This window comes from Sturnus vulgaris, chromosome 26, assembly GCF_052056855.1.
Source record: "Sturnus vulgaris isolate bStuVul1 chromosome 26, bStuVul1.hap1, whole genome shotgun sequence".
Taxonomy (NCBI): Eukaryota; Metazoa; Chordata; class Aves; order Passeriformes; family Sturnidae; genus Sturnus; species Sturnus vulgaris.
The window spans coordinates 2764407-2790258 of record NC_142268.1 but is presented as its reverse complement, the minus strand read 5'-3'; the positions used below and the strand labels follow the sequence as shown (position 1 = coordinate 2790258).

General features: G+C 59.4%; 2 protein-coding genes across 2 annotated transcripts; one reads left to right on the top strand and one right to left on the bottom strand.

The window, feature by feature from the left end:
- Positions 1-93: 93 nt before the first annotated feature.
- On the top strand, positions 94-11138 carry HCN2 (hyperpolarization activated cyclic nucleotide gated potassium and sodium channel 2). Its single transcript, XM_014882878.2, has 8 exons — positions 94-542; positions 5881-6304; positions 6961-7122; positions 7740-7958; positions 8126-8272; positions 8551-8791; positions 8961-9125; positions 9254-11138. The coding sequence occupies exons 1-8, from the start codon at positions 94-96 to the stop codon at positions 10204-10206; spliced, it is 2760 nt and encodes a 919-aa protein (XP_014738364.2). The 3' UTR covers positions 10207-11138.
- A 631-nt stretch (positions 11139-11769) lies between these two features.
- Positions 11770-25851, bottom strand: POLRMT (RNA polymerase mitochondrial). The gene is made up of 21 exons (XM_014882902.2): positions 25751-25851; positions 25089-25184; positions 24167-24792; positions 23742-23872; positions 22179-22365; positions 21596-21745; positions 21311-21478; positions 20817-20987; positions 20138-20377; positions 19141-19920; positions 18745-18867; positions 16989-17111; positions 15932-16111; positions 15744-15830; positions 15358-15471; positions 14733-14782; positions 14363-14461; positions 13984-14056; positions 13450-13532; positions 13036-13115; positions 11770-12469 (listed from the first exon to the last, which is right to left on the bottom strand). The coding sequence occupies exons 1-21, from the start codon at positions 25806-25808 to the stop codon at positions 12420-12422; spliced, it is 3669 nt and encodes a 1222-aa protein (XP_014738388.2). The 5' UTR covers positions 25809-25851; the 3' UTR covers positions 11770-12419.
- Position 25852: the final 1 nt, after the last annotated feature.

The following is a 25852-nucleotide window of genomic DNA, read 5'->3' as shown; positions in this document are numbered from 1 at the left end:
ACCGCCCGCCCCCGGCCCGCCCCGGCCCGCCCCCGCCGCGGCGGCGGGCGCCACTCGGCCGCCGGTGGCCTCGGCGGCGGCAGCGGCGGCAGGATGCGGGCGGGCCGCGGCGCGGCGGGCGGGGAGGCAGCGGCCGAGGAGGAGGCGGCCGATGGAGCCAAGCGCGGCGGGGCGGTGGCGACGGGGCGGGCGCGGGGCCGCGGAGGGAAGGGGTCCCCGAACGGCGAGTGCCGTCGCGGGGAACCGCCGCGCAGCCCCGGCCCGGAGCCGCCCCGCGAGCCCAAGGTCTCCTTCTCCTGCGGCGGCGGCGGCGCATCCCCCGGCGGGGCCAAGGCGGCCGAGGAGGGGGCGAGCGAGGATGCGGCCGAGGAGGTCCGCGGGAGCCAGGCCAGCTTCATGCAGCGGCAGTTCGGGGCGATGCTCCAGCCCGGCGTCAACAAGTTCTCGCTGCGGATGTTCGGCTCGCAGAAGGCGGTGGAGAGGGAGCAGGAGCGCGTCAAGTCGGCGGGGGCCTGGATCATCCATCCCTACAGCGACTTCAGGTGCGGGGGTACCCGCGGGGTTCGGCCGCATCCCGCATCCCGCGGGGCCGGGCATCGGGCCGGGCCGGGCCGGGGAGCGGGGCCGCCCGTGCGGCCGGGCCGAGGGCACCTTGAGCCACCACCGGGCGCGGGAGGGAACGAGCCAGGCATGCCAGGCATCCCCCTCCCCAGCGTAGCAGCCGCCGCTCCGGGGATGCCGGGAGCCCTCGCGGTGCCTGGGCAAGGGCATCCCCTCGTCCCCTTGTCCTTCCCGGGGCCTCGGCAGGTTCGGCCTGGCTTGGCCCTCCTGAGCCCCACCGGGCCTTGGCTCTGTCCCCCGAGCTCCCTGGGGTTCGGTGTCCTCCTCCCTGGGCAGGGCTGGGGCTGGGCAGGGGGCCGTGCTTTGCCGCTGCCTGGCAGAGCGTTGTGGAGGCTCTCCCCTCCCCCAAGGAGGCCTGATTCTGTCCCTGGGGTTCAGCCGGTTTGAGGGGGATTCTTCTCGCTCCTGAGGAGACTCGAGTCTCCGAGATCCAGCCTGTGTGTCTGCCAGGCGAGGAATGACAAACCAGGGAGGAAGGCTCTGCAGCTCCATCTCCTTCCCATCCCCTGAGCCCTGGCGAGCTCCAGAGTGGCAAATGCTTCCCCAGTCGTGTGAAAGCTACCGGGAGGGATGGCTGCGCTGTCTGGGGCAGGCAGCCTGGCATCTTGCAGGGATGGGGATGCCGAGACCCTGCTGGCATTGCTGCTGAGCCAGCACTGGGAGGACCCTGGTCCAGAGACCTCAAAGGGGCTGGAGGAGCCTTTGACCAGGGGCTGGGGGAGCCAAGGGGCTCGGCCTCAAGTCGTTGTGCTGCGGTGCTGGTGAGAGGTTTGGGGTGATTCATGGGAGGGTTTGCTGGGTGCCTGAGTGGGGGATCCCCTGAGACAGATCTCAGATTCTGTTCACTGCTGACACTGATGGGTCCCTGTGGGCTGGGGCTCCCTGAGGCAGGTGGAGGTGGCCATGGGCTCAGGGCAGGGACCAGCACTTTTACCTCCTGCTTTCACCCTCGTGTGCTGCTCCTGGGCTGCTCTGGCATCTTCCAGAGGAGCAGTTGGAGGCCTTTGGTCTCCCCTCAGGGCTGACGTCCTGCAGAGGGGTTTGAGCCCTTCCACCATGGGAACCCAGTGGAGCCCCCAGCTCATCTCGCTGCCTGGGCACTGGGTTCTGCTGCAGATTTGGGGTGAGAAGTGGCCACACCACCCGGCCGCTGCCCGTCCTGTGGCAGAGGGAGCTCCACTGTCCCTGCCGTGACAGAGCAGAGGTGGCAGTGCCAGGTGGATCCTGGGGCTGCTGAGCAGGAGGACTTGGCCCCTCCTCATTCGCTGTGCTCCTCCTCACCCTCAGCAGCTGTGGGATGTTGGGGGAGGCTGGGGCTGGGGTGACCCTCATGCCTGCACGGGGGCAGAGTCTGCCCTGCTTCTCTGAGCTGGCAGAGCCATGGCACTGGTGGCAGAGCGGGGATCTCCCTCTGGTGAGCCTGCAGTGGGCTTGAGGCCTCAGAGGATTCCCCAGAGTGCAGCAGCATCACTCCCTGGGCTGGTGCTTGCAGCGGGCAGGTGGGTCCTGGAGTGACCTTGGGGAGTCACCCTGGCTGTCCTGTCCTGCATGGGCTTCATCCTCCTGGAACCTGGAACTATCGAGACTTGAAACCCATTGGGGCAGAGTGGCTGCCTGTGTTTTGATGCTGGAAGTGGCGTAGGAGAGTTCCCTGCCCAGTGGGGAGGAGCTGCAGGCAGAGCCATGGCATCCTCCAGCTCCACAACTGTGCACAGGAACAGGATCGGCCCACGCGAGGCTGGGCTGAGGAACCCGCTCTGCCTGTGCGCGTTGGGGACATGGGTGCATCCCTCCCATGTTGTCCTGCCTTAAAATAATCAAAAAAAGGCATTTATCCGTTAATGATAATGGAGTGTGACCTGGTCGTGTTTGCCCTGTAAAACCCATTTCCTATCTTAAGAGAAAATCATTACCCATCTGCGACATCATTTCATAATCGGCATCATTTAGCAACCCTGGCTCCTCACAGCCATGGTGCTGCCATCGTTCACACACAATTCAGGGCAGATTTGCTCCAGGAACCAAAGTTGCTATTTACATAAATATTGAATGACGAGGAAGCAATCAGGGCGGCTGGTGAGATCCTGAGCTGCAAAATCTGATCAAAGAGACCTTGTAAGTGTGTGCTGGAGCAGGGCCACCTCCTTTTGGGTGCTGGGCAATGATTATCACTGACTTTGCCACTTCTGGTCTCTGGAGGAACAGCCAAGCCAGCACCAACTCCTTCATTGCTTCTTTTGGGGTTTCTGCACCAGCCTTGAGCATCGCTTTGGGAGCTGCAGGAGCTGCAGCTGGTGGTTTGGAGGTGGTGGCAGTGCCCATCACTCTGTGACCACCAAAGGGCTGCCCAAGGGTTACTCCAGCCTTCCACAAGGCTGGGCTGGGACTGACGTTGGAGCTGAGCAGGAGATTCTCATGATGATGATTTTCTGTTGCAAGAACCGTTCCTGCATGTGAATCAGGGGCAAAGATGCTTCCAGAGCAAGTCCCTGGTGTTGCTTGGCTGGAGCTTTCCCCACCCAGGTTTAAATGCTTTCAGGGGCTTTCCCTCTGCCTGGATGATGCCAGCATAGAGGCTCCTGAGCAGGGACTGGGCTCTCCCTCCCGGTGTGTGTGGCAGCTCTGGCGCTGATGTTGGTGTTCCCATTCTCTGTGGTGAGGGTGTTGGGGAGCTGGGCCCCTCCCTCTGCAGCGTCAGTTGCTCAAAGCCACCGCTCAAGGGGAGGACAGGCTGTGACCGTCTTGGGGGATGGTGAAGGTTTGGGTCCTTGAGCAGTTTGCAAAGCCTTTATCCCCCCTTCCCCAGGGACTCCCGGGGGTAAAAGGTTTTTCCAGGGGAGAGGGCACCAGTCATTCATCACAGCTGGCTGTACTGGGATCTGGGGCTACAGACGGTGCATTGGCCATCACTGCTCATCAGCTTGGGCAAACTTCTGCCATTGACTCCGCAGCCCACTTCTCACAGCAACCTCATTTTTAGAATGTGATTGTTTAGTGTGAGTTTGCAAATTGCTGATCCTGTCTCAATCCTGCTCCAGTCCCACACCGATCTTTGACTGATCCCATGCTGCTCCTGCCCACCAGGCAGCCTGGTTTGCATCTGTGCCCCATCAGAGCCAAAGGGCTCAGAGCTCAGGAGCAGAGGGGGGTCTAAAGGAGCTCTGTCCAACCGGGTGCCTGTCCCATGGGATCAGCACGAACAGGAGTGGTTGGATCATCCCTGGCAATCCCTGGAGCTCTGAGTGCTGCCAGTGGAGTTAAGCAGGGATCACTCTGGCATACCGTGGCCATGCCTCCCTCCTGGGCTTGGACCCTACTCTTACCTTGCCCAGGACCTCAGACCAGCACCACCGTGCCAGGCATTGGGCGGGTGATGGAACAGGAAGGTGGCAGCTGCCTCTCGCAGGGGCTTTGGGCATCTCCTGTCATCATCACTGTCATACAATTGGGTCAGAAGCGAGGGAGGGGTGACGAGGATCCTGATTAATTTGTTTTCAGATATTTTTAGTAGCCTGGATTGGATCTTTTTTCTATGCACATGAACCTTGTAAGGAAGAAAGCGTTGTCATCGCACGCCCGTCCCCAGGGCGATCGCACAGGGTCAGTTGTGTGCAGTGGGCGATCAGGAGCAGTTTATCTTTCTCCACAGGCCGAATTCTGCCCTGGCTCAGCCAGATTGCAGAGGGATTGGAGCCAGAGGGGAGTTTTGCCCAGCTGGCGTGGTTATTTAATCTTTGTTCTTCGCAGCTTTGCATGGCTAATGCCCCTGTGGGACCCACGCAGCACAGCAGGGTCAGTCTGAGCGAGAGCTGCCAGGGGGTTTAGGGACAGATCCAGCCCCACAGCAGCTCTGCTGATTTTGGCATCCCTGGGAGGTCGTGCCGTGCATGGGAACCCAGGGGTCCAGCTGGGCCTGTTTGGTGCCACAGCCAGAGCTCAGTGTAGGGGTGCACGGGGAGCACAGCTCCTCTGCCGAGGGTACCCTGGGGACCGCCCTGGTGTGAAGTCATCGTTTTGCAGCAGTGACATCACTCACGGTTGCCACGGCAATGTCTCACATGAGGAAGGTGTCATTGGAGAAAGGTCAGGAGCTGGGATGCTCAGCTCCTTCTCGTCCTGCGCTAGTCTGCGCAGTGGGGGGGAGGTGGGCGGGGGGACACGGACGGACCTGGCCCATCTTCCCTTCCTGTGTGCGTGCGTGGGGGTCTCCTCCTCGTCTCCCCGTCCCCCAGGGCACAGCGTGTCCGGAGCACAGCGTGGCCATGGCACCCCCAGCCCATCACCCTGCAGCTCCCAGAGTGGGCTGAGCAAGATGCGTGGGCGAGGGTCCCGCGTGTCCCTGCACGTGGCACTGAGAAGGATCCCCCCGCTCCTGCCCCCCGGCCAGGCGAGGCAGGGCCGAGGTGGCCTCCGCGTCATCCTGCCGTGACAGAGCTGCTGTGACCTTGCAGATGCTCATAAAGGTCATCGGTGGCCCGGGAGAGGAGGACAAGGAGAAAGGGGAGAAGGATGGGGTGAGGCAGGAGGGAGCAGCGCAGCCCAGGCAGGGCCAGGGGCGGAGGCGGCCGCCCACCCCCCCACCGCCCTCGCGTCTGGCCGGGGCTGCGGGCGCTGCCGCCGCCAGCTGCAGCCGTACGTGCTCCGCTGCACCGGAGCCGCGGCGGCTCCTTCCACCGCGCCCGCGCTGCGGGGCCGACGCGCAGACCCCACCCTGGCATCCCCAAACCGCGACCCAGCCTGGCCCAGGGAGGCGCCGGGGTGAGGTGGCCCCGGCTGTCCCTGGGGACTGTCCCCTGTCCTTGGGTCTCCACTCTGGGAACACAGAAAGCGGGGGCTGGGCTCTCGGATACTGATTCTACCCGCGACCTTGTGCATTGCCGGTTGTTTGGGGGTCCCCAGCCCAAGGGATGCCCCTGGGTAGCTCATCTGGAGCGTGTCCCCCACCAGTGTTTGGTGCCATCATTCTCCCCTCCCACAGGACCTGCTGCCACGGGGCCAAATCAGACCAGCAGAAGCCCTCAGCCCCATGCTCTGCCTCAATCAGGAGCTCTGCTGATTGCAGGATCACCCTGGGGGCAGTTTGGAGAGCGGGGAGCAGGATGTGTTCTCTGGGGAGACAAAGGGGTTCGTGTGGCTGAGGTGGCATTAGAGTGACGGTAGCCCCGTGGTGCAGGTCCCTTAGGGCAGGGCATGGTGGCTGGGTCCCCTTGATATGGGGGGACTCTGGGGCACATCCCCCAACATTTTCTCGCTCCCCAGGTTTTACTGGGACTTCACGATGCTGCTCTTCATGGTCGGCAATCTGATCATCATTCCCGTGGGCATCACCTTCTTCAAGGAGGAGACCACGGCCCCCTGGATCGTGTTCAATGTGGTCTCTGACACTTTCTTCCTGATGGACCTGGTGCTGAACTTCCGGACAGGGATTGTCATTGAGGACAACACAGAAATCATCCTGGACCCCGAGAAGATCAAGAAGAAGTACCTCAAGACTTGGTTTGTGGTGGACTTTGTCTCCTCCATCCCTGTGGACTACGTTTTCCTCATTGTGGAGAAGGGCATAGACTCAGAGGTGTATAAGACAGCCCGCGCCCTCCGCATCGTCCGGTTCACCAAGATTCTCAGCCTCCTGCGGCTCCTCCGCCTCTCCCGGCTCATCCGCTACATCCACCAGTGGGAGGAGGTGAGGACCTGCTCTGGGACCCTCTGGCAGCAGCTGGAGAGAGTGGGAGCTGGAGGGGCCCTGTGAGCGCAGTGGTTCCCTGACAAACTGGCAGGGTGGAGAGGATCTGTGACGGTGTGTGTGGGGCTGGTGGTGGCTGTGACCCTCCCTGGAGGGTTTGGGGCATCTCTGAGCTGTGATATAGCACCCACCGTGGGTACCAGTAGGACCTTGTCCCCCTGCTCAGCTCAGTGCCTCCTGCCTCTCTCCTCTCTGGCTCTCTACCCCACCAGGAGCTCGGGGAGCACTGGGGAGGACAGCAGGACCCCCAGCCCTTCAGGGTCCCCAGCTTTGAGGGTCTATCCTGCTTTGAGGGGACATGCTCAGGTTTGCTGCATGGCTCTGGCCCAAGCCCTGCACTCAGTGCCCTGGGAGCTGCCCTGCTCCCTCCTTGGTGCCCAGAGTATTTGTGTCTCCCTGATCCTTGTCAAGGCTCGTTGCCATTAGCGCTTCCCAGGCAGCACCCACCAGCTATAAATAGGCAGGTGGAGCACAGCCACCTCGAGGCAGGAGCCAGGCCAGCCACGAGAGCCTCTTCCAGCTAAGGCCATGCAAGTCAGTGCCCTGAGCAGGGCTGGACAGTCTCCAGGCTCATCTGCTATCCCACCCACCCACAGATCTTCCACATGACCTACGACCTGGCCAGCGCAGTGATGAGGATCATCAACCTCATCGGGATGATGCTGCTGCTCTGCCACTGGGATGGCTGCCTCCAGTTCCTGGTGCCCATGCTGCAGGATTTCCCCCAGAATTGCTGGGTCTCCATCAATGGGATGGTGGTGAGTTCCATTTGCCCCACACTGTGCTCCTGCCTGCTCCCTGGGTCTCCCACCCATCCCCATGTCATCCATCCTCCAGCCCCAGGAGATGCCATCCCCTGTGGGCCAGGGCTGGTGCATGGAGCACCCAGCCCCGGATGCTGTCCTGGTGAGGTCTCACAAGACCTGGAGCAGTGGATTGATTTGGGTGGAAGGAATATGCTGACATGGGGCTCTTGGCCCCATCCCCTGCCGCCTTCTCCTGCTCATTAGCCACAAAGCTGCTATTAATAAATAATGGCCCCTGTTTCTAATTGCTCCCTCTCAGCCTTGCAGCATCCTGCAAATGGCCCTTTCCTCCTGTCTGTCTCATCCTGTTTCATCAAATTTCCATCTCTGCTCTGTTCCGCCTGGCTTCCTCCTCTTCCTCCCCTGCCTGTCTCACCCTTCTCCTTCCTTGCCTACTTCGCCAGGGGAGTTTAGAAAGTTTGAAAAGTTTGCTTTTCAACAAATTCCTCTTGCTGGGAGAGAACTGGGACTGTGGCCAGGCGTGAGCCAGGACGCTGTGCCCTCCAGCGATGCTCACACACACACACACACAGACGTGCATGGCTGAGCTGTTGTCCCTGTCACTGCAGAACGACTCTTGGAGTGAGCTGTACTCCTTCGCCCTCTTCAAGTCCATGAGCCACATGCTCTGCATCGGCTACGGGAAGCAGGCACCCGAGAGCATGACGGACATCTGGCTGACCATGCTGAGCATGATCGTGGGGGCCACCTGCTACGCCATGTTCATTGGCCACGCCACCGCCCTCATCCAGTCGCTGGACTCCTCCCGGCGCCAGTACCAGGAGAAGGTAGGATTGTGCTGGATGGGGCTCACAGCTTTGTCCCCTCCTGGAGCTGTAGCTACGTGGGGTGAAGGTTGCTGGTCAGGAGCAGGAGTGGGGCGATGGAGTGGGACCAGCCCCATGGAGTGGGGATGTGGGTGGAGGGTCCCAGCTGACTCCACCTCTCCCCACAGTACAAGCAGGTGGAGCAGTACATGTCCTTCCACAAGCTGCCCGCTGACTTCCGCCAGAAGATCCACGACTACTATGAGCATCGCTACCAGGGCAAGATGTTTGATGAGGACAGCATTCTGGGGGAGCTCAACGAGCCCCTGCGTGAGGTGAGGGCTGGAGAGCTGGGAGGAGGACGCTGCTGTGAGGATGGAGATTGTCCCCCCTTGCCAAGGGAAGGGATCCCCTGCTCCTTGCTGTGGGTCCCACCAGCTCCTGCCATGCACATGCTTGGGGTTAAACACCTCTTGCTGCAGCTTTGCAGCTCTGTTGGGAGTGTATCCATGCACAATCTGCATGCCAGAGTGTCCATGAGACTGTCTGGGGTGGGGAGCGTGTCCCTGGGGAAGCACATCCCAGCTTCCTGGGCTCACCCACTTCCCCACAGGAAATCGTGAACTTCAACTGCCGCAAGCTGGTGGCCTCCATGCCGCTGTTTGCCAACGCCGACCCCAACTTCGTCACGGCAATGCTCACCAAGCTGAAGTTTGAGGTGTTCCAGCCGGGTGACTACATCATCCGAGAGGGCACCATCGGCAAGAAGATGTACTTCATCCAGCACGGGGTGGTCAGCATCCTCACTAAGGGCAACAAGGAGATGAAACTCTCTGATGGTTCCTACTTTGGGGGTGAGCACTGGCAGGACTGAGCTTCTCGGGGGGTCTGTGAGAGGCACTGGGACACCTGTGCTGTCCCAGGGCGCCCACTGTGTGGTGATTCTCACACCCTGCTCCTGGCCTGCCCTGTTTTGTCCTCGATGGTGGTGTTGTGACCTTGGCCCTGGCGTTTTTCCCCCAGAGATCTGCTTGCTGACCCGCGGCCGGCGCACGGCCAGTGTCCGTGCAGATACCTACTGCCGCCTCTACTCACTCTCAGTGGACAACTTCAACGAGGTGCTGGAGGAGTACCCCATGATGAGACGGGCCTTTGAGACTGTGGCCATCGACCGTCTCGACCGCATCGGTAGGACACAGAGGGGGGCCTGGAGAGTGAGAGGGGGTGTCTTGGTAAAGGGGGCAGCTGTGGTTCCCATGGGAGCCCAGCATAGCCCCAGTACAGGGTCTCACAGTGCTTCCTCTCCCGGCCTGTAGGGAAGAAGAACTCAATCCTGCTCCACAAAGTGCAGCACGACCTCAACTCAGGTGTCTTCAACAACCAGGAGAACGAGATCATCCAGGAGATCGTCAAGTACGACCGGGAGATGGTGCAGCAGGCGGAGCTGCAGCAGCACACGGCCATGTACAGCCCCGTCCAGCCCCAGGTCACCTCTGCCATCGCCACCCTCCAGCAAGCCGTCGCCATGAGCTTCTGCCCGCAGATGGCCAGCCCGCTGGTGGGCTCCATGGCGCTGGGCTCGCCCCGCATGATGCGCCGCTTGCAGTACGCCCAGGCCGTGCCCAGCCCCTTCGCCGTGTCCCCCGTCCTGCTGCAGCAGAGCCCCCCGCCGCAGCCGCAGCCCCCCGTGCCCCACGCCAACCCCTCGCCCTCGCAGGACCCGGCGCAGCCCACGGCCCTGCCCGCCTCCACCAGCGCCTTCGCCGCGGCCGCGGCCAGCCCGCCATCCCAAAGCCCGCTGGCCAGCCGGACGTTCGCCTATGCAGGTGCCCCAGGGCCGCTGGGCTCCCAGCTGTCCCTCAGCCAGCAGCCAGCGCCCAGCTCGCCCCAGCGCCTGGCCGCCCACAAGAGCACACAGGCGCTGCACACCAGCAGCCTCAGCCAGGATTCGCGGCCCCTCTCGGCCTCGCAGCCCTCGCTGCCCCACGGGCTGGCGGCCGGCAGCACCCAGAGCCCCCCGGCCTCTGCCCGCGAGTCCAGCACCTCCATCGGAGGGGGCCCGGCCGCCGCCTCGCCGGGCCCTGGCCCTCCGGCCGGGCTGCGGGGCCAGGCACCCTCGCGGGGGGCCCCGGCCCACCCGGCGCCCACGGGCTCGGGGCTGACACCGCCGCCCGCCCTGCCGCAGGACTCGGCGGCGGCCCGCAAGGATTCGGCGTCCAGCACGCCCGACACGGACCCGGCCAAGTCCAGGCTGTCTTCCAACTTGTGACCTCCGCGCCAGGCACGGGGAGGGCCGGCGGCAGGGAGTCCCATCTCACCTCGTGTCCACCCTGCGCCGCCGGGTGAGGGCCACGGCCGCACCACCGGCTGCCGCCCCCCGCCACGGCGCCAGCGGCGCTCCCCGGTCCCTCCTGCCACCGCTGCACAGCGGGGCAGCTGCCGAGGGTGGGCCTGGGGCTGCTGTGCCCTCCCCCCCACCGCGGGGTCACTGGGCTGAGCCCCCGGGTTTGTCATCTCCGACCAAAGTCTGACCCTGTCGCCCGCTCCCCGCGGCGAAGCCCCGCTGCCCCCTGACCTCCCCGGCTGCCCATAGAAGCCACAGCTGCATCCTCGCCATGACCAACTCTGTGTATGATATCTATGACCTGAACACATCCCTGTGTGTGACCCGCAGGACACCTCCCCGGGGCTGTTGGCGCAGCCCCGGCTCCGCGCGTGTCCCTGCGCCCCTCTCACAGACCCAAGGCGAGGGGCGATGGTCCAGGACTGGAGGTAAGTTGGGAAGGGTCTGAGGGATGGTCGCCCCGAGGCTTGTAAGCACCCACGAACACACTGTCCCCCACTCTGGGGCTGGGGGTGAGCACGGCCCCATGTCCCCGTAGGCAGCGCTAGGACGGAGGCAGGTGCTGGAGCCCGAGCCCTGGGGCTGGGGCAGGCACCTACCCAGTGTACCAGGTGCCTGTGCGTGTGTTGTGTGTGCGTGTGTGGGTGTGTGTGCAGGTGTGTGTGTGTGTGTGTGCACGTGTGCCTCGCTGCCTCGCACTCTGGAGCCTTCCACGTTGAATGTACCGCGAGCGCGGGGCCCATGCCAGCCCCGGCACCCTGCGGCCGAGCAGCCGGAGGGACAAGGGCCCCACTCCAAGTGTCCACCTTCCCATCCAGCCCATCCTGTGCAATAAACGTCAGCAGCTGACAGAGCTACGCACGACTCCGGCTCTGCTTCTTCGCCACCCCTCCCCGCCGCGCCTCCTGCTCCTTGTGCTGGCCCCGGGAGCTGGAACATTGGGCACAGCCCCAGCTCAGGCTGCGGGTTGCAGCTTTGTCCTTTGAAGAGCTGCCTGCCTTGCCAGGAAAGCCACAAGGTGAAAAGCCTCTGCTAGCAGCTTTCCCCTTGCTCCAGCAGCAGCAGGCAGGAGGAAGCTGGGAGCAGGCTGACTGTGAGCCTGTGGTTATAGGGCACAGCTGAGAACTGGGCCAAACACAGCTCCAGTTGCAAGGTGCCAACCATCTCCAGCACCAGCCCGGTGGAGAGGAGGTCTGAGAAACCACAGTCCGGTGAGAATGAGAGGCTTCTGGCTCGAAAAGCTGCAGTTGGCCCCTGTAAGAGTCCAGTTCCCACTGTAGCTGCACTGGCACAATTCCATGCTTCTGCTACAAAAGCATTTTCAGAATGTGACACCCCTGTGAGCAACCGAAGCCCAACCAGTGAGCAGAACAGGGCCAGGCTGGGAGGCAGCAATCCCACCTCCCTGTGCCCTTGGCAAGGTAAGGCAAGAGCCCAGGCACCTCACAGGCTTCAGGCAAAGGTTTCAAGGAAGACACAGGTCCCATCTTGTATTTCAAAAAACATTTTATTTACAATATTATACATGTTGACTCCCAAGTTAGTGGTTTTCCCTGCCTGAGCCCCAGTAAGCAGCAGCAAAACCCATCCCTGGAAATGAGAGTCAAGAGTCGCAGAGGCTGCACTATGGAGAGTGAGGAGAGTGCCCAGAGCTGGAGCAGAGCACAGAGCAGCACCTGCCCTGTGGCCAAGAGCAGAGCTGGGGCTCCTGCTGTGGCCAGGTCAGTTGCCTGTCCCTCCAAGCCTGAGCCCTGCTGGCAGAGAGGGAAGGAGAGGGACAGCACCCCAGGACAGGCAACAGCCAGGCAAAGGACAGTGCTCACAGCACTGGGGTGAGGGCTGAGGGGAGCCACCCTGTCACCTGCCACCCCTTCACCCCCAGCCCGAAGCTGCTCCCTCTGCAGGGCTTGGTGCCCTCTCCCTGTGCTGGGACAGGCAGTGACAGCAAACAATGCAGAGCCCCTGTCCCCCACTAGCTGCTCCAGCAGAGTCTCAGTTTGCCCCAGCACCTGAGTGAGGCAGGGCTCTCGCTGGGCTGGAAGCTACAGCTCCTTCCCCATGAGATGTGGGACAGAAGAGCACTGCAGGCCAGTGCCCACCATGGCTGGATGTCCAGAGGTATCCAGGGCTGCCAGGGCTCAGCTGAAGAAATATGTGGAATCCATCACTTGCTTCAGGTTGAATTCACCTGAGGAGAGCAAAGGAGAGCAAGGTGGAGATGGACAGGGGGAGAAAAGTGGCTTCATGAAGGATCCCTGCTCCTGGACTGTGCTGCCCATGGAGTGCTGGGCCACTCCACACAGAGGTCAGGCAGAGCCAGATGGCCTGGCAGACACAGGGCTGAGGGATTAGGAGGAGTTAAACTAATTGCCTTAATCCCATTGCATGTATATCATCTAGATCCTGGCAATTACCATGCCGAGTCCCTCACTCCCATCTCCGAGCAAATGCTCATGGGTTGGAAACAGATGGGAGCGGAACAGGAACAGGATGGGAAAAGCTGGGTCAGCCTGGGGGAAATCCCAGAGACTCAGCAAGGATGGCAGGGACCACTCACAAGAATGCTACAGGGGAATGTGGACATGCTGGACTGCTCAGCCTCATGGCTCTGCAATCCAGCACAGAAGGGGAAAGCTGATCCTAGGAGACAGCTCTGTTTTTTTGTCTTTTGGTGGTCTTGGGGGCCACTCCATCTCATTCCCCTTGTCTCCAAAAGGCTCCTGAGCCCTTCACGTTCCTCTTCCATGATCCTACCTGTCCTGGGGACATTTGACAGCTGCTCCATCAGTCTCTTCTGCCAATGGGCTATGGGCTCTGTGCTGGAGCTGGATGAACTAGAAGGAAGAAAATAAACGGGTTGTCTGGAACCAGGTACACTCTCCTCTGCTCCCTAGTGCAGCCCCTGACAACAGGATTCAGCTCTTCCAAAACAGACCATGCACCCCAGGGTGAGGGCAGGCCCCAAGGCTGCCAAACCCTTCCCTGGTTCTGCAGCAAGAGGGTGCAGAGCCCTTGGTTTTTACCCAGCTGTTGAAGGTGATTTGGGTGTCAGACAGGAAGGAAGGACAGCTCCCCCCCAGAGCAATCTCCAGGCAGGTGACACAACCTGTGAGCACCTGGACACGACCTCTGGGAGGTGGCGGGGAAAAACCAACAGGTCAGGAATACCTGCAATACTTCTCCAGCATGAACTCAGACAGATCCTGCAGAATCTTCTCACTGTGCAGAGCCACAAACTGCTGCCGACAGACCTGACCCAAGGAGACAACAGTGAGGTACAGCTTAGCAGGTGTTTTCCCTCCTTCTCCCAGTGACAGGTCAGAGGTGAGGGGCAGGGGAAGCAGCAGGAGTGGGAAGGGGGGGGTGAAGGGAATAAGCCTGGGGAGGTGTGAAGCAGAGGTTGACCCTCATTAGCACAAAAACCCTTGGGAAGGACCCAGGACAGGGCAGGGGCACCAGCTCTGCCAGGGCTGTGTTTAGAGCCCGCTTCCACAGATTCTCCCCCCAACACTCCCTGCAGAGCAGGAGGAGATGGGGCACTAGGAAATCAGCTGTGACCGCCAGCAAACATCCCAGGTTCACCTCACCCGGGTGAATCAATCAGCCTATGGAGCAAAGCCCAGGGGAGGCGAGGCCTGGCATGGGCCCAGAGCACAGATCAGCAAGATCTTGCTCACAAGGGAGCCAGGAGGACACTTTTACCTGGTTCATGACATCCACAGTGAGCGCGTGAGTCCAGTAACAGTCGTGGACTGAGACAAAGGTCAGGCCCTTCCTGGGAGGAAGCAAAGGTGCCATGAAGCTGTGCTGAGACCCCTCTGTGTGATGAACCCACTCCATGTAGAACCTCTGCCTGGGACAGCAGCAGGGACCACATAAGAGGGGGACTCCCTGCACAGCAGCTCTTCAGAGGGAGGGGGCAAATCCCAGGATCTCCCTGTCCCTATCCTGCTGCCTCCTTTCCTTCTCTAGCAGGAACCCCAAGTGCCCACCCACCAGAGACTCCTCAGTCGCATTGCCCCAGCAATGTTCTCCCAGGACAGGGAAGAGCCATGTGAGAGCCCAGCTGCCCACTGCCTACCTGAGGCAGTGCAGTGCTGTGAGCATCATGTGTGTGGAGTCCAGAGAGTGGATGAAGTTGGGGGGAAAGGCATTCTTCTGCTTCACAGTGTCAGGTTTCCTGCAGGACAAAGCGGGGCACAGAGGAGTTGGGGCATTTCAGGGCCAAAGATGACAGCACTGGCACAGAGGCAGTGCCACCCCAGCCTGGGGGTGAGGGGGCTGCCCTGGAGGGCCCCAAGGCCCTGCTGCTCTGTTCAGCTTTCTGCAGCTCAGGAGGAATAACAGGAGCTGTGGCACTCCTTGACAGCTTCCCGGATAGGAAGGCCTGGTCCCCAGAGCAAAGGCTGGGGTCAGCAGGGGTGCAGTGCAGGCCATGGTTTTGTACTTACTGGCTGCTGTTGGAGCTTCTCACACTCAAGCGTTGCATGCCACAATTCAGCTGTGGGGAGAGAGGGGACCTGTCACTCTGCACTGCCTAGCAGCACGGGGGGCTGGGCACTGCCCCACTCTTCTGCAGAGAGGCCTGTGCCTTTCCAGGGTGTCCCAGCACCACGGCAGCTGCCACTGCTCAGTGACACCTTGCCCAGCAGATCCCCTCCTGAGGGTGCTGGCAGGCATCTGAACCCCTTCGCCCTCGCAGGGTGAATTGGCCCGAGAAGGGCTGCTGGAGCTGGGCTGGGGGGCTGTGAGTCAGCACAGCAGCACGTGGGAGGTGACAGCAGTGAGACTGAGTCACACGAGCCCTGAGGAGGCTCTCAGAGCGGGGAACGGCCCGTGCCCCAGCTGCCTGAGTGGGACGGAGCCGCAGAGCTTCCTCACCAGCCCACCCACACACTCCAGGCTCTGCAGGGAGCCATGAGGCTGGAGGATGTGCCTGCACACAGGGATCCTACCTGCTCTGCAGGCTCACCCACCAGTGCTGCCAACCTGCCGGGCCCTAGCCTGGCTGTCTCTTCCCTGCTCCCACCGTGGCACAGGGAGGGTGTGCCATGAGATCTCGCACTGGACACTCACCACAGTGGACTTGGAGCGATAGTAGGGCTGGATGATGGGGAGCCCCAGTGGTGTGACCCACTCCACTGTCCGGCCCGACTGGGCAATGAGCTTGGCACTCTCTGTCAGCCAGTTCTGCAGCAGAGGGGAGGAAGCAGCTGGAGTTAGTGTGGAGCTGGGAGAACCCACTCCCCCACCAGGCCACCCCGACTCCTGCCATAGACTGTAACAGTCCAGTGCTTACTGGGGAGTTTGGCACAATCCCACACCTCTGGGCTGGGGCAGGAGGATGCTCTCTGGGCCAGGAGCCAGGAGAACCATCTCTCCCCAAGGAGCATCCCCTTGTCTATGTATGAATGGAACAGGGAAGAAGAAAAAGTAGAGGTAAGGGGCAACAGGCTCCTCACCTGGATATCTCGAGTCGCTGAGAACATCTCCTTGATGCTGTTGAACACCTGCTTCACCAGATAATGAGATGCTTCCCACAAGTACTCCTGGCACAGACCAGAGGCAAAGCCATGGGTCATGCAAAGGGACAGCCAAAGACAGAGGAAAGTGACAGGATCCAGGGAGGGGGGACACACAGGAATGCTACCTCAGGGAACTCATCGATCTCCTTGAGGCGTTTCTCTATCTGCAGGCGGCCGCCGTAGCGAGTGACCCCGTACACCACCGTCATCACCGTCTGCTTCACCACCTTGCGGCTGATGAAGCCCTGCAGCACCCGGGCAATCTTCAAACCCCGCTCAGCATCCTTCTTCCGAAACTCCTCCACCTGAGGAGAGTGCCTCTGAGTCAATACTGGCATGAGCCACGCTGGCTTGAGCCCCCTCCGTGGCTGGTGGCCTGTGGGACCTGCCCAGCTGTGAACTGGCTCAAGCTCCCATCAGAATCCCTGCAGCCCCTTTTCAACACTCTGGATAACGAAAGGCACCTGCTGAAGGGATCCAGCATGGATAACCGTGCCTGCAGAGCCTTCCCTGCTGCCTCAGCACTGTCCCTTGGCAACCAGGTGGTGCCAGCTGGGACAAGGACACAGCTCGACTGTGGCTCAGAACTTGGGTTCTCCTCCCTCTGTCCCCCAGTGATAACTGAGCAAGCCCTGCAGCCCCCATGAATCTTCCTGCTCTCTGGTGTGGTGCTGCCTGGAGAAAACCTGCTGAGACCTAGACAGGAGATCCAGGGTCCAATGCCAATTGAATGAGCCTCTCTGCACTCTCCCAGGGGAAAATTTCACATCATGTCTCGCCAAAGAAACCAAAGACTTTGTAGCAGGACCAAGGCTGAATCTCTACCCACTCCCTCCAACTCAGCTCAAGGAAGAAAAATCTCATAACCCATGGGCTAGCCAGCTGTGACCAAGGGATGAGGAACACACTCTGCTCTCTTCCACCTCTCCAGCCTAGTTCTCCCAGGCTTCATTCAGGACAAGCGAGGACAGCAGAAATCCCAGGGGATTTCTCACAGGCACCTCTGTGAGGACAGATCTCCAGTCAGATCCTACCTGGGGACAGAAATCCCTATCTCTGCCCAGCTCAAACCTCTCCAGCCCTCTGCACACTCATCCCCACCTTGCTCCCTGGCAGCAGGAGTCACCCTGTGCACACCAAGGCAAGTCCAAAAGGACCCCGTGTGTCCCCACCGTGCCTCACCTGCTGGGCCACTGCACTGTAGACATCCTGAGGGAGCCCACAGGGCACCAGGTTGACAGAAGCAGCACCACTGAGGTCCCGGCCAAGCGCTGCATAGTGCTGCAGCCCATTGCAGGAGCCATCCTGCAGGAAGAGCATGGGGGAAACAAGGAGTTAGTGTGTGGACAGAGCTCTGCTCATCTGCCCAGGTACTCTGGGCTCAGGTGGTCATTATTTCCGCCCCTCTTCTGAAACCTTTGCCTTCAGGCCAGGTTTTCTGCCTAGGTCTATCCCTAACTACTGTGACCTGTGAGGTTTAAAATCAGAAACTCCACATCACCACCTCTGCAGGTTTCCAAAGACATCAGAGCTCTGTGGAAACACTGAAAACCACAAAACTGAGAGAACACCAAATACATCTGGGATGCTAAAAGCAGCCCCAAGAGCCAGCAGTCAAAACAACTTCAGCAGTGGGATCAGAGGCAGGAAAAGACAGGCCAAGCCAAAGATCCCTCAGGAAGCCCTAGCTGGCTCTGCAGCTCCAGCCAGCTGCACTGCCAGCGGAAGAAAACATCCCTCTGACAGAAACCAGCTCCCACCCAGATTTCCCAAAGCTGCATCAGAGGCCCAGCGAGTGTCTTCCACACCAGCTGCCCTCGCAGCCCTCCTGGAACCAAGAGCAGCTTGGGTGAGACACACAGGACCTGAATGATGGTGCATGAAGATCTTGGCTCTCCCCAGACTGCACTGGGAGCAATGTTTCTCACAGATGTGCTGCTGTTCCTGGCCCCCTGTGCTCAGGCTCTCCCTGGTCAGGAGGAGCCGGAGATACCCCAGGACTGTCAGGTTCCTCAAGTAGGGCCCCCCTTTCTCCTGCACGCTCTCCCCACTCCCTGCAGTGTGGAAAGGCAGTGCCAAGACCTGACAGCTCCATTAACTGAGCACTGATGACTCAGGCTGAATGAGACTCTGGTACCCTCCAGAAGAAGTCCTTGCTGATATTTCATTAGCTGCACCCTCCACACACCCCCAGCTGCTCTCTTGATCTTTTGTTGTTATCAAAATATCAGTCCTGACTGTCTTATGCATATTCCAGACCACCACTACTGGCAGAACAACTGCTGCCCTCCTCACTCAGTCACGGCCACTTGATCTCCTCATAAGAGAAAGGAGCAGCCACCCCTCACCCATGGCCACTATGAGCCTTGTCCCCGTGCACGCAGGGAGGACAGGTGCCTTCAGGGAGCTGAGTAGCACCTGAGCAGGAACAGGGCACATGTTGACAGGCCACTGAAGGTGGGGGACAACCACCTCTGTCCCCGTGCCCTTCCTCAGAGCCCAGACCTCCCATATTGGCTCCTGCAGAGCTGCTTGGCTTCAGCCTTGGAGCAGGAGTGGAGCAAAGGCCCCCAGAGCACAGCTTCGAGCACTCCAGACAGCCAGGTGTTGTCCTGCTCGGCCAACTTCCAGTCCTGATCCCGTGGCTGCAGGAGGTGACACTGGCCTGGCTCTCACCCTGCAGCAGCTGCCAGCGATCTCCCAGCTGGGCTCTGCTCGAGCCAAGGGAAGAGAGGCAGCCTTCGGTTGTACTGGCTCACAGATGGCTGCAGGCAGCAGCAAATCACCAGAGTTCTCATGCCAAGATGCCCAACACTGCATTTCGACTCCTAAGAAAACCCAGACGCGTGGAGCAGGGATTGCAGTGCTGGAGGCCTGGATTCTCCTTTCCTGCCCTGCTGAGCCTCACACAGGCTGTGAGGATCTGCCAGGCTCCTACCTGGTGAACTGGGAAGTGAGAGATGTAGGCTGCTGGATCTGGGGACCTCGAGGCCTTGGCGATTTCCATACAGCATGCCAAGGCTTGCCAAGGCTCATCGGTGTCCATCCACCACTTCCTGCCCTGGGAATGAGAAAGCACAGGCTGGTGGGAACGGGCAGTGCTCTTGTGCCCCTCAAATCACAGGCAGGAGCCCCTGAGCACCTGGGATGTGCTGGACACAGCACCTCCTCCTACCATGCCTCCACTTCCCTACCTTTTCATCATGTTTTCAGAAAGGAACAGGTTATTTAGGAGTCTCTGCATTGCTTTTTCCCTTTTTATCTCTCAAAATTATATCTTTCAAAATCGATTCTGATTTCCATTTTTTTTCACTTCCCAGAAGCTCCCACGTACCGTGAGCGGGTGGTCAGCCGAGTCCAGGATGTCCTCCATGATTTCATTGGCATACTCCAGCCGCTCTTGCAAGGCATTCTTCTTCTTCAGACCCGTCAGGTTGATGAGGTGAATCTTCAGCCAGTCAAGCCCCCTGGGCCCCAGTGGCCTCCCCTCTGCAAACAGCAGGATGGCCCGGGTGACATCGTTCCCCAGGTGGTTGAAATAGGGCGGGCACGGGTAAGTCCTGCCACGGAAGTCCATGTTGTGGGGGAACCAGAACACTTTGTCCCTGACATAGTTGGCAATGGAGAGCTTGTAGAGCGCGTCCATGCGCAGGCTGTGCATCTCTGCAGTCTTCTTCTTGCACAGGAACAGCTCGTGCTTGAGGGACTTGCTCCAGGTAGAGGAATTGCCAGAAGCAGTGGGAGGCTTGGGAGCCTCAGAGAGGGGTGGTGGGATGTCCAGCTTCTCGTCCCCTTTGTCATTGAAGATGGAGATGATAATATCCAGCACTGGCTGGTTGATCTTCCAGGCACAGTTGCCCAGCTGGTTCAGGGCATCCAGCACGGGGTGGAGGTTCACAACGGGACACTGCTCCAGGACCAGCTGGTGGTGGGTGCTCTCATCCAAGAAGCGCATCAGCTTGGTGTCGCTGAGGACAAAGGCACCAAAACTGGCAGAGGTCCAGGGCACTGGGGGGCACAGCATGGGCATGGCAGAGGAGTTGAAGGTCAGCGTGGTCTCTGCAGCGTTTGACAGAATCTGGGAGTAGATGGGATGGGGCTTTATCAGCCCGACCTGGAGAGGAGGATCAGCAGCAGACAATTAGGGCTGGAGTGTGGTCAGTCATTCTGTTAGGATCATGCCAAGTAAGGAGAGCACCCACATAGAATCAAGGCTCCTCAAAGCATCCCTGAGCAGGAATGGCAGCAAGGACAGAAAAGGGCCTTGCAAGGGTCTGATTTTGAGGAAGGGGTATCCTGCACAGCCCCAGAGCCCCCAGGATGAGGCTCACCTGCCAGTTACTGTAGAAGGAGTAGACATGGTAGAGGACAGGGATAGGCTTGGACTCCAGGCGATTATTGAGGATGTTCCTGGGCACCTTGACAGCCTTCACCAGGAGCTCCAGCATGTGCATGCCCAGGCGCATGAGGAGCACACAGGGCCAGCTGCAGCTCTTCAAGTTCAGGGAAGGCCCAAAGTCTGCTTCTGCCACCAGCTTCTCCCAGTATTCCCGTGGCAAGTACTGTTTGGGCTGGGAGGTGGAAGCACAAAATGGAGTCAGCTGCAGGGGCTTTGCTGGATAGGATCTATCTATCTGGGATGTGGCTTTGAGGACTCTCCTATCTTTGTGCTCCCATGAGGTCCTCCCTCATAGGGTGTTTGGGGAAGGAGTGCTGAGTAGGCTGGGATGAGCCCAACAGTGAGAACAGGAACAGTGGCACTGCAAAAATCATTCTTCTTGCCACATCCCAGTGCTGATATTCTGTCCCCACAGTATCCTGCTCCTCCTGCCCAGATTGCATATCTGCCCACCTGCCCCTATGAGCACTCAGCTCTGAGAACAACCTGTTCACCTGGCCGTTGAGGTGCCTAGGGCAGTAGCCTTAGCCCCTTTCTCCTCTCTTGTCTTCTCCTGCTCTGCAAGGCCCAGAGCTTTCCTGCATGGGACACCAGGCTCTAAGGGCACCTACCTGGCTGTCCTTTGCCAGCAGCTCGATGTAGTTCTCATAGATCTTCTGCACCTTCTCCAGCTGGCAGCTGCGCAGCTTTCTCTGGATGATGTACCTGTCATAGACTTTGGAGCCCAGCTCCCTGGCCAGGACTGCCAGGGACTCACCTTGTGGAGACAGATCATTGAGGATCTGGGAAAGGGGAAGGCAAAGAGGGTCTTAGGAAGGAGAACAGGGAAACACAGCAGAGAGACAGAGCAGGAGTTAAAGCAGGGAGCACAGGAAGATGCTGATTTCCATGATACTGAACAGATGGTGAGGAAGAAAAAACAACCAGGTCAGAGCATGGATTTCTCTGGCTGCTCTGTAGAGGGAGCAGAGAGCCTGCACTAATAATCTGGTAAAACTCTCAGCAAATTCCAATTCTGCTGGCTCAAGTGGGACATTAATGCTCTGTAACAGCCCCATGACTGATAGTCCAGCCCCATTCCTGTGAGGGCAGGCCAGGCTCTTACCTGCAGCATGATGTCCACATAGTCCTCATCTGGCAGCAGGCACAGGTAGGGGTAGAGGAGGCTGTACTTTGACAGCCTCTTGGGCCTGACCATGCTGCGCTTGGAATTCTGCAGGGCCTGGAGGATGGCATCATGCCACTGGGAGCGGAGGGTGCCCAGCAGCTCACGCTGCATAGAAAAGGAAGGAAGAGAGCTGGTCAGCATGAGCTGCCTCCTCTTTAGCTCATGGACCTTCAGCTCTCACCCACAGGCCCTGAAGGCTGCCCCCAGACCCCTGAGCTTTACCGCTTTGATAGCCTGTGGGGTCAGGGGCTTGGCTGCCTCCACTGACTCGATGGTTATGGTGCTCTTCAGTTCCATTTCCAGCTGCTGCTGGAAGCGCTCCTGCAACTCCTTCATGGAGAAATCCAGCTTGGGGTATGGCACCATCGTGTCCTGCAATGGGAGAGAGGCAGTCAGTGCCAAAAGCAAAAGTGAGAGAAAGAGAAGCTGTGCCTGTTCTCCCAGCTTCCCTGCAAGAGGCTGGTGGTACAATGCTGGGCTGAAAGCACCTTGCTGGGACCTCTGAGTCCAGAGGTCTCTGGCAGCAAACCCCAGAGGCTGCTCTGATCCTGCATTATGGCCAAGCACCTCTCCAACCACCCCCTCCTCTGCATGGAAGCCACCTCCAGCCCCCTGCAAGCCCTCTGCTTTGCTGTCCCCCTGTAAGGATGTTGGTAATGTCATTCATTTGATCATTTTTGTGGACTATCGAGCAGAGATTAGGTTAAAAAGTTCTTCCTTTTCAGCCCTCCCTTGGGCTGTACCTAAGAACACCTGTGAACACCACCTAGCCAGCTTCAACACCTCCCTGAGCACTGTGGCTTACTCTGGAATAGAAGTCCTGGAGCAGAGAAGACTTGCTGATCTCGGGACTAGGTGGAGGAGGTAGCTGGTAGTTGGGCTGGACAGTCCTGATGGCCCGCAGCACCATCTCCTTCTCATCTTCCTCAAACAGGCACTTTTGAAAGAGCTCATCCACATGGAAGCCATTGCTGTTCAGCTGCTGCAGATATCTGAGGAGGGGCAGACAGGATAGGCTTGATCTTCCCCAAGGGCCTGAGCATATTGTACAGAAGCTGCCAGGGCAGGAGCTGTCTCAGCACCGCCCGTCCCACAAGGTCACCCTCCTCAGGTTACAGGGATCAGGTGTCCATCCCTCAGCCCGCACCGCCGTGGAGCTTCCTGGGCAGGGAGGCCGAGCTGCAGCCACTGCGGGACCGAGCTGCCCAGAGGCAGCCCCACAGCCTGTGCTGCACTGACACAGCTCCCACACTGTCCTGCAGTCGCTGCCAGCCCCCTCAGAGTCAGCTGACTGAAGACATTCCCCTGAAGGCATCTAGAACTTGTCAGCAGCCAAAGGACAGAGAGGCCAGTGATACATCCCTGAGGTTCAGCACATCAGAAGCTTTCTCCATCCCCTGGAGAGGAGCCATCAGCCCCAGGCACTGCCCCTAGGCCCAGCCTGGGGGATATTCCAGGGCTCTTTTAGCTACCCACTTAAGCACTGACACTTTTACTGACAGCATAACTGTCTGTTATGCTCCATGAAATCTACCTGAATCTCTTGACCAAGCTCCTCTGGAGAGCCCTGCAGCTATGTGACTGAGCCTGCCAAAAAGGGCAAACACCACACAAGTGCCATAAAAACAGAGGAGCCAAGCCATTCCCACCAGGCAGCAATGGAGGGGCCAGAAGGAGAGAGATGCCTGGGATGGATGCAGAACCAAGGAGTCCCCGACTGGAGAGGACCTCTCCCAGCCCAGCTCTGCGGGGAACAGTGCCTATTCTCACCTTCTGTGGACACACACATTTAGAGAGCTAGGGAATTACAGCTTGGAAATTCTTTTCAGGCCTGGATTTCTTCTGACTCTCAGGTCCATTCCCAGGCTGACAAGCTGACTGCAGCTTCAGTTAGGGAGGAGTCTCCCAGGGTGATAACATGGTGAAAAACAGAGTGGAATTCATAATAAAAATTAACACCTGGTGTTTTTCCCGTGGGATACATCCTGAGGTACTGTCCCAAGGATGTTTTTCCCAATTGTCCAATGAACTACTGTCCTGTCCTAGCTGCACGTAACACACTTTAAATACAGGCTGTCTGTACAATAAAGTTGGCCTTTTTTCCCTAAAGAGCTCCGTGTGTGTTGCTGTCCTTCCACATCTCCTCCCCATGTACAATCTCAAACTCCCCAGCAGCTGGGGGTGGCAGAGAGGGTGCTCCACCCACCCCGAAATCGGGCCATTAGAAGTGGGTCAGAACATCTAGGTGGGCACGCAGAAAGGGCAGCTCTTCCTGACCCCAACCCACTACATCTTCCTCCCAGTTCTCCAAGCACAGGATGTGGAGCTGCTGCCCCCAAGGTTCAGCAGCACCTAAGACAGGTGTTACCTCAAGATGGCTTTGGGAGGAGATTGGTTCCGGCCCATGCACTCCAGGACCACTGCATAGGAGTCCAAGTTGGGCTGGAGGCCGGTGGTCTCCAGTATGGAAAACAGTCGGTCGATGCGATTCAAGCTGCCCTGCAGGTGAGAAGGGAAAGAGGCTGTGGACAGTGACACCAGTGGCCCCAAAGTCACAGCTCCACGCTCCTCTACTCCTGTTCAGATTTAGTCACGTCTACCCTACCCTTTCCCCACACCTTTCTTCCTCTCAAAGCCACCTCACACGGATCTGTGGCCTCACGCTAGCTCAGTCCCCCTTGCCAGAAGCACTGCTTGAACATTTGCTGAAGTGACAACCACAGGTAAAACCAGTTGGAGGCTCTTCCTCATGAGCCAGCCCCTCTCCCACCCAGTGCACCCACGGCTCAGTACCTTCCTGGCCCAGCTGCGCATCACAATGTTGTAAGCACCAACGTCCAGCACCTTGCTCTTCACTGGAGAGCTCTGGCACAGCAGGAGGTACCGCTCAGCCTCCTCTGACTGCTGCAGGAACAGGAAGCACTCCAGGTTGCACTGGATGGTTTGCTGCAGGACCTGCTGGTTACTCTTCTCCTTTGGCATCCTCTGAGGCCTCTTCAGCTCCGCTGCTTCCTTTGCTTCCACCACCCTGGGCTTGCCGTGGGGGGTGCCAGAACTCTGGTTCCAGGCAGTGCCTGCTTTCATCTTTGGGATATTTGGGCTTTTCATGGGTTTTGCTTTGGCTTTGGTCTCTGCCTTGACATCTAGCTTGGCCTGGCCCTCCAGAGCTAGCTGGGAGGCAGCACTGGGTAATTCCTGCTTCATCTTCAGCTGCTGGATGTACATCTCCTTCTGCAACTTTTTGGCCCAGGTGCTGGACTGGGCCAGGTCATCACCCCGTGCCCTGGGCTGTCTCTCCTTGGGACCAGGCTCCACAGCCTCCTGGTATTTGTCATTGTCCAGTGCATCCAGTTCCACTTTGTTGACCGTCACCTCCGGGACATTACTGCCTTGAAGCTGCTTTGCTCGAGCTTTGAGCACTAGTGAGAAACAGATAGGTGATGGGAGACAAGGCATAGCAGAAAGCTCTGTCCTGTCCTCACTCTGGAAGTATCAGAATCATGGTCAGAAAAAAGGATGCACACAAGAACTTCATCCTTCCTTAGCCAACCCCACTCCCAGACAAAGATACCAACCATTGTCTCTCTGAGATCTACCTGCAAGCTGGGGTCCACCCCAGTATCCCAGGAACCCAGAAGTGTCACTACCAGGGAAAAAGCAAGAGCTCAGGCTGGTCTGACTGCTGTCTGCTCACTGCAGCTCTCCCAGCACTCACCTTCCAGCAGCTCTGTCCTCTCACAGGTGCCATTTCTGTTCGCCTTCTCCTTGGTGCTGGCAGAGGAGTAGCTTCTGAAGATTCTCCATGGAATCCCTGCCATGGAAGAATGCAAAGGTGTGGGGGTCAGAGGAAGCTTCACTCCCTCAAGCACTCCCTGTCCCCCACTCTGCCCTATGGGCACTGCGTGGACAGAGTGAACGATGGATGTTACTCAGCACAGCTGCTCCAGCAGCAGCATAGGAGGGCAGGAGGGACAGGAACACTCCTCATCCCATGGAATCAGAGGCTTAGAAGGAACATGACCCCAGGGACACCACAAACACCCAGCGCTGTGAACGGGGTGGCAGCACCCCAAGACCCCCAGAGCAGGCAGGTGCTATCCCACAGCTGGGACAGGACCCAGAGCCCCCGTATCATTCCTTAGGAGAGTAACAATCCCAGCATTTCCACAGCCCCGACTCTATCCCTGCGGCCCTCACGACGCAAAAAGAACCCTTCCATCTTCCAGGTATATCCCAGAGAATGCTCAGGATCGTGGGACGTCCCAGCCCAGCTCCGCCCGCACACTCAGGCCGTATCCTGGTCTCCTCGTGTCCTCGCCGGTCCCTCCATGCCCCCCTGGTGCTTCCGTGTCCCCACCGGACCTCGTTCCCACTCACCGGGCCCCCTGAACCCGCCCGGGCCCCTCAGCACCGCCCGCAGCCTCAGCAGCGACATCCCCGGGCCACGCGCGCCGCGCGCATGCGCTATCCCGCCGCGCC

What these genes read in the sequence shown, in the direction of transcription:
- HCN2 (XM_014882878.2), top strand. Translation starts at nt 94, where the DNA reads ATGCGGGCGGGCCGCGGCGCGGCGGGCGGGGAGGCAGCGGCCGAGGAG. An exon ending in CATCCCTACAGCGACTTCAG is followed by an intron (nt 543 to 5,880) that starts GTGCGGGGGTAC and finishes CTCGCTCCCCAG; the next exon opens with GTTTTACTGGGACTTCACGA. An exon ending in GGCGCCAGTACCAGGAGAAG is followed by an intron (nt 7,959 to 8,125) that starts GTAGGATTGTGC and finishes CTCTCCCCACAG; the next exon opens with TACAAGCAGGTGGAGCAGTA.
- POLRMT (XM_014882902.2), bottom strand. Translation starts at nt 25,808, where the DNA reads ATGTCGCTGCTGAGGCTGCGGGCGGTGCTGAGGGGCCCGGGCGGGTTC. An exon ending in GGGCGGGTTCAGGGGGCCCG is followed by an intron (nt 25,185 to 25,750) that starts GTGAGTGGGAAC and finishes CTTCCATGGCAG; the next exon opens with GGATTCCATGGAGAATCTTC. An exon ending in CGGCTGACCACCCGCTCACG is followed by an intron (nt 18,868 to 19,140) that starts GTACGTGGGAGC and finishes TCTCATTCCCAG; the next exon opens with GGCAGGAAGTGGTGGATGGA.